Raw genomic sequence first — 6,938 nt, 5'->3', positions numbered from 1 at the left:
TGTGAGCCTGCTCTCTTCTGAAGGGGACGGGTCCAGTTCTGGTGTCTTCGAGCGAATGCCAGCTGAGCTTTGAGGAGAGGTCCGACTAAAACATGCGAGGCCCTCTGACTGAGTGTGTTTGTGACAGCGTGCTCAGATATATGCACGACTAACCTGCTGGAGCTCATGATATAGAGTTTATGAGACTTTCTCCGGCTCTGTCCAGTTCTCCTTGTGTAAGCGCTCATCTTCTAGTATCTCCTCCACACTGTGCTGGGAGGCATAACATATGGATGTGTGATCCTGAAGGATCTGGACTACCTGTGCACCCTGAATGTGCAGCAGGTACTCATAACAAGGACACTAACAAAAAAGCAAGACTGGAGAAAAATCAGTCAAGAAGGATCCAGAGAAAGCAGTGATCTGTTGAACCACCTGTAAAAACCATTTTCTTTTGAGGGTTTTCACCTGCTGTCAATTTCATTTACAACCACCTGGCTAACACCGAGGAGCGCCCCCCCATAAAAGCTCCAACCCAGTACCTTTGGGGCTGTCTTGTGGTGTCATGCAGTCATTCTTCACCAACGGTTTTAAAGTTCTGGTTAAACAGTGCAGTTGTTTTGAAGTCTACTGACATTAAATGTGTTCACATAACTGTTTTGATTACAACTGGATATTATACAAGCCCTTTAAAAAAAAACGGCTCACCCTTTTCAAACATTCTTAATAGCTAAAATATCTCTATTCACGACAGCCTCTGGCATCAGAGCTAATCATACCGATAAAGCACAAACCACATCAAAGTAAAAGAAAGAGAAAATGAACATGTCAGGTTTTTATAGAGAATTATATTGATACAATGGAGGGTCTGACTGGGTGGATGTGAAGCCAAGTTAATCAGCAGTGACAAAAAAACCAAAACAAAACCAAGAAACTAGCAACACAGCTGCTCATGACTTCCTTCTATCAGCAAGTACAAACCTAAAAATGAGACGCACACTACAATCGTTTCCAGAAGCAACTCTACAGTCGGACAGTTCTGACACTTTCTTTTTCAATATATGGTTTTAAAAAAAGTTTTTAATATACAGAGCTGTAAACAAAAGAGCACGTTTTATTTCTTTGTTTAAAAGTAAATTCACACAATTAACATTACATTAAAAAAAAGGTAATGGTTAATCTCTTTCAGTTTTTAAAAGTTGACACGGAGGGAGGTTTGATAAGCAACGCCGCTTTTTGGGAGCACTTTTAATAACATGAGTGGGCAAAGGCTTTACAGCATCCGCCCAGTCAGCGTCAAACACAACAACAGAACATGAAACAGACATAAGAGACTATTTACAAGAGCGATCTATTTTTTTTCCTTTGTTTTTCCTCGTTAAAATCATTTCTACTTAATGTGGCTTAACGTCATCACAATGCAGCACAAAGCAACAACCCACAGCTGACGATGCGGATGTATTGATGTAGTGTGCACGTGGAATATGCAAGTGTGTAAAGTCGGTGTAACAGTAGGAGCGTCGGCTTATGAAAAGTTTTAAAAAGTTCAATGTCCATTTATTTTGTTTCGTTCTTGCGTCATTCCTCCGTGACTCTCGAGGAGACGTGCCGTCTTCTTTTGTCCTCTGTTTTTGTTTTAAAGTTTTTTTAGCTCATCTTCTTCGCCCAGCTGCCTTCTTGCGACCCTGAAATGAAAAAGGATGAAAACTGAACAAATAACCAAGCATATAAACTCCTTTAAAATACTTGAGTTGTTTTAAAAGACACTAAAATGGATGTGACAACACTTGACACCTTCGGTGTTGGCTCATCCTCCTCTTCCTCCACTTCTTCCTCCTCCTCCTCTTCATCTTCTTCCTCAGACTCATCCTTAGTGGCAGCTGCCTTCCATCGGCCCCCGCGCCTGTATCCGCGGACAGAACAGGAACAGCTTAGCGTGCACATATTACATTTTGTGCCCTTGGAGGAGCAGTCGCAGTCGCTGATGTGCATTTTTGCAAAAGTGAATCTTACGTTGGCTTCTTGGCCGCCGGCTGAGCCGATTTAGGCGGACGTCCTCTCCTTTTCTGCGGCGTGGACTCTGCAGAGTCAGATCTGTTAAAGGAAGACAAAACAAAACGACTTCCATCAAAAACGAAGCTCGCTGACAGAACTTTGAAGCACATCTCGTGTTTCTGCGTGCGCCGGCTGTTTTCGTACCCCTGTGATCGTCGTGGCGCCCTGGCTTGCCTTCCTCCCCTGGTCTTCACCTCCATGTTTTCACTGCTCCTGTCGTCGTCCTCGTCTTCATCCTCTACTTCCTCCTCACCCCTCTCCTCGTCCTCCTCCTCTTCCTCCTCATCCTCCTCGGGTGGAGGAGCTGCCTTCTTCCGCCCCCTCCTCCCTTTGGCAGGCGTGTCCTGACTGGGCGTAGCAGACTTCGGAGGCCGGCCCCTGCGGCCTTTCTTGGGCGGACTGTTCTGTTCGTCCTCCGGCCGGTTGTCTTCGTCCCACGGGTCCTCAGAGTCAGCCGCTGCGGTGGTGTTGGCAGTTGCCTTCTTACGTCCACGCTTCGGCTTGCTCTCCTGGTCATCGCCGGAGGTTACGCCCCGTTTGCGACCCCGGGGCTTTTCGATATCCTGCACACAAACTCATTGTTCACCATTTCTTTGTTTCACAGTAAAAAAGACTGAAATTCAGTTTTTACAGCAGCACAAAGAAAAGGAAGAAGAAAAATGGTGATGAGAGATAGAGATTTGAGATCTTTGGAGTGGTTTCTCACACGTGACTGGTGAATTGATCTGTAAGCAATAACACACAGAGCCCTTCTGTGACCTTACCGAAGGCTGAAAAATTACATAAGTCGTCTCGATTCCTGAGGTTAACCCTTCTAAAACCCACAAACTCAGTGAGAAACTCATGTGAAATTCATATTTTTGCATAAAAAGATACCATTACTTTTTTCTGTTGTTTGTTTTGAAAGGAAGGATTTCTGAGTCAGATGAAATCATGCATGCAAAGCAATAATGATGGTTTACACAATTTGTACACGTTAATCTAGTCTCGACTTCAATCCAGCTGGTGTTTGCACAGTCGTATCATAAAGCAGAGACACGGGGATTTACGACAGGCAGCACTCTGCCGAATCACGGCAACGCTCCCTTCACTACTTTCCATCAGCTTCAGTATAATCTTTTATCACGGTTTTGCTTATTTGCTTTTGTTTTACTTTAAAAACAAACAAACGAAAGAAACAAACAAAAACCACCCCACACTAGAAAGAATAACTTACAATAGAGTAAGTCTGCACAGCCTCTTTGCTTTTAGATTACAGTCATATCAATTTCAATCAAGGTTGTAACAATAACTACTCCAATACACTTTTTCAACACATATTATTAAACAATACATCCTGTTAAGATCTCATCAGAAATAAAGACGTGATCGCCACATCGACGTTTATCTTCCAATCAGTCTCGCAGCGCCTAAAGGAGATTTACCTTGTCGACACTGTCTGCTCTCTTTAGGCTGATGTCCTCGTTTTCACTGTGATCCATCTCTGTGCTGTCATGCCTGAAAAATAACATCAATCATTACTTGTTACTATTTTAGTTACAAACAAAACAGGGTGCAACAAGTGACACAGTCTCCTGAATTTTCAACATTTGAAAATGATCCATAGACCCTACAATATTAGAATGAAACCCCAACAGTTAGACAAACCCCTATGAGCAAGTGCTTGGCAACAGTGGGAAGGAAAAACTCTCCTTTAACAGGAAAAAGCCTACGGCAGAGCAGCTACGTATGGAAACATCCTACGTGCAAACACGGAGTGCCTGGAGCTAATCCGAGTCTTTTATCAGACCAAAATATTGCTGATACGTTACGTTTTCTGAGTGTGGGAGTCTTGCCGTTATATCTCCTACCTGCTTTTGCTGCGCTGCGGAGAGCCCGGGTTGGACGAGGAGTCGTTACTGGTGGTCTCCATACGAGAAGCTTTACTCTGGAGTTGTTTGCCCGCTGATGACAAGGGCTTGTTTACCGCCCCCAAAACGTTAGCAGACTTGGGCTTAAATAGGAAGGAGAGGCGGTCAGAGTGGAGCAGTGAGCTGGATGTGTGATCAACAAAACTAGTGAGCCCACATTATCATTTAAAAAGCTCGAGCTTACCTTTCCTGGTGTGAAGAATGCCTTCATCTCTGCTGGGAGATAATTTTTTGTGTTGCTGAAGTTCTGAAAGAGAGAAGCAGAGAGAACAGCAGCAATTAAAACAAAGCAGAAACACAAGCAGACGATCTCATTAGACAAAACATGCCTGCTTTTTTGTTTTTCCCCCCTTTTTTGATAATTTCTCTTCAAACAAGGACACGTTTATACAAAACTTAAGGCAGCTACTTTCTCATAACTCTTCGGAAGGATCTGCTAACACTAGCAATGCTGTCGTTTACTCATTTTAACAAAGTGAAAAATGTTTTGGATGCTTTAAACTCTTCAGAGCGCAGAGACCGACCTTGTCTGGTTTGGTAAAGAAGCGTGATGGCAGCACGGGGTCCTTTGGAGACTCCAGGCTGTAGGTGGTGCTCTTCGACATGATAATGTGCATGGCAACGTCACACACTGTGTAGAGTTTCTGCACAAGGAAGAAACAACAAACGCACGTCAGGGCAGCACTGATGACGGCGGCTGAAACACTGGCTGGATATCTACTGTCCATATTAGCTGCACGTTAAATGAGCACCTCATTCGTTTTGGGATCGGTGGCGGCCTGGGCGTCTTTCGTCTGCTTGATGTTTTCCACCATTTTTCTTATGAAGGCGTGGCTGTTGTTCTCATTCTTGGCCATTATAATCTCGAGGACAAACCACAGAGCCCTATCCAGGACAGCAAGTTTGACATTAAAAGGTACAAGTCATGATTAACCATCATAAAAACAGACTAAAACGTGACTGAAACCACAAACGCCAGGTTGGAATATTAAAAACCCATTTAAGAGATCATACACCGCTTACTCTTTAATTTCCTTTAGCTGCTCGATGTCTTGTACTTTGACATAGTCCGGGTCGTGTGCCAGAAGGTGGATGGTGTAGGGCACCACATACTCCGGCAGCAGAGAGAACAGCTTGTCTGTGGGTACACACACAGTGAATATGACACCACCCTCAAATGTCATTCGAAATCATCAGATATCGTTTGGTTTCTTTACCGCTGAGGGCAGCGTGCTGTTTGAGGTACTCGCGGCGTATGTTGACGTTTTTCACCAGGCACTGGCGAGCGTGAGCCCGCCTCTCCTTAACGGGGTCCTTGGCGCACAGAGCGAACACTGCCATGTATTCCAGCGGTAGCCGCAGACGGCACAGGCCCCGGTGAAGCTTCTGGGCAAAACACTGTCGCACCTGGTAGCACTCATCCTATAGCGCAAAGACGAGGACACGGAGAACAGGAAACGCGATGATGAGGAGGATGAAATGGGACAATATCAGGGAGAAGAGGCAGAGGTGGAATAAAGATGAGCTGCACAGAAAAGGACTTTAACTGAAAACGCAGAGCCGGCAAATTAAATATGGCAGTTCTTACATTAATGACGAGCGCGCACAACTGATATTGCTCCAACGTGATGATTTCGTGGTAGCAGGGCTCCTGTGCCAGCTTCAGCAGGGCGCACGCCGCCGCCAGCCGCAGCCTCGACATGTCCGGTTTGCTAGAGAGAAACAAGAGGAAGCAGATTTATTCATTTATCTACAAACGTTCTTACCATCAAAACCCTCAAAGGTCCAGAGCACCCATTAAAAGTGAGCGCTTCACTGAAAATTGCACGACCTTAATCTGAGGACAAAGCTTTCTTTGAGCTGCTCAAGGGCCTGACTAGGTTTGTCTGAGAAGCAGAGTTTATTTATTTTAATTACCCCATCTTGCCCTGTTCTGTTAGGTCTCCATCGCTGTGTAAGATAGCAGTCAGCATCCTCAGGGTGGAGTTGCCCGATTTGCTCTGGTTGTTCTTCACGCCTAGTAACCACCTCACCATCAGCTTGATGCCCTGGATCTGAATGAGGAAGATGAAAGAGTGAAAGATTAAGTGTTTTGCATTAATACATCAAGAGTGTGACAAAGTAATTAGGAGAATTCTGGCTCAGAGTAATCTTCAGATTAAACTACTTAAAAAACAAAAACAGCAGCCAGACGGAGCTTTTGAAGAGACACACAAACGTTCACTGCTGACCTTGGCCATGGTCTCTGGGGACACTTCATCATCGGGAACCCAAAGTTTGGTTGTTTTCTTTCCTGGGATCTACAAATAACACAAACAATTTGAATAATTCACATAAACTGAGACTTTAGGTCAACACAGCTGGGAATATTTATACAGCACATTTAAGCCAAAGTGCAATCAGAAGAAAAACCCCCACTTATAATAATTAAATGAGTAAAACAAGACTAATTACATCAAAATGAAAAGTAATAAAAAAGTTACAAATAATAATAGTAAAGGAGAAGCACTAATCTTAGGCTCAAAAGGCTAAAGAGAAGAGGCGTGCTTAAACACTGCAGAACAGTAAGAGGTATACGTGGATGCGTGTGTATACCCTGTCGTTCATGAGCAGATCCTTCACAATGAAGTTGGCGACTAGAGATTTGAGAGGTGCGGCAAACTGTTCTGGGGCCAGCTGGGCCAGGTGACCCAGGGTGGTCAAAGGAGTGATGAGCTGCTCCAGGTTAGCAGTGTCCAGACTTTTATGAAGAGGCTGAAGAAACACAACATGTCACTGACACAGTTTTAGGAGCACATAAAAAAAATAAATTAAAAAATCTCAGGATGGATTTGATGTAAAGTTAATGCAGACGTCACATTGGGGTAAATATTCTGAGCACATCCATGAATGCAGACGGATTCTCTTTGTAACACAAAAAACAGGAAAATCGGCTGAAATAACACAATTAAAGGGTAAAGCACTCCAAACCACATTGGTTTCCCCTCTTAGATT

At 44.1% G+C, this 6,938-nt stretch overlaps 1 protein-coding gene across 1 annotated transcript in view; it reads right to left on the bottom strand.

The window, feature by feature from the left end:
• Positions 1-799: 799 nt before the first annotated feature.
• The window catches only part of pds5b (PDS5 cohesin associated factor B), a 35,104-nt gene continuing 28,965 nt past the window's right edge, over positions 800-6,938 (bottom strand). The window contains exons 21-35 of the mRNA XM_082549767.1: positions 6,540-6,698; positions 6,176-6,244; positions 5,862-5,998; positions 5,533-5,656; positions 5,162-5,366; positions 4,968-5,082; positions 4,697-4,829; positions 4,469-4,588; positions 4,129-4,191; positions 3,885-4,027; positions 3,459-3,531; positions 2,179-2,597; positions 1,993-2,073; positions 1,774-1,882; positions 800-1,664 (exon numbers count right to left, since the gene is read on the bottom strand). Coding sequence (XP_082405893.1) covers positions 1,632-1,664; positions 1,774-1,882; positions 1,993-2,073; positions 2,179-2,597; positions 3,459-3,531; positions 3,885-4,027; positions 4,129-4,191; positions 4,469-4,588; positions 4,697-4,829; positions 4,968-5,082; positions 5,162-5,366; positions 5,533-5,656; positions 5,862-5,998; positions 6,176-6,244; positions 6,540-6,698 — 1,983 coding nt within the window. The 3' untranslated portion in view covers positions 800-1,631. The remainder of the gene's footprint in view (positions 1,665-1,773; positions 1,883-1,992; positions 2,074-2,178; positions 2,598-3,458; positions 3,532-3,884; positions 4,028-4,128; positions 4,192-4,468; positions 4,589-4,696; positions 4,830-4,967; positions 5,083-5,161; positions 5,367-5,532; positions 5,657-5,861; positions 5,999-6,175; positions 6,245-6,539; positions 6,699-6,938) is intronic.

The sequence above is a fragment of the Aulonocara stuartgranti genome (assembly GCF_965226115.1).
Source record: "Aulonocara stuartgranti genome assembly, chromosome: 10".
In the NCBI taxonomy this organism is placed as follows: domain Eukaryota; kingdom Metazoa; phylum Chordata; class Actinopteri; order Cichliformes; family Cichlidae; genus Aulonocara; species Aulonocara stuartgranti.
This window is presented reverse-complemented; position numbering and strand designations above follow the sequence as displayed.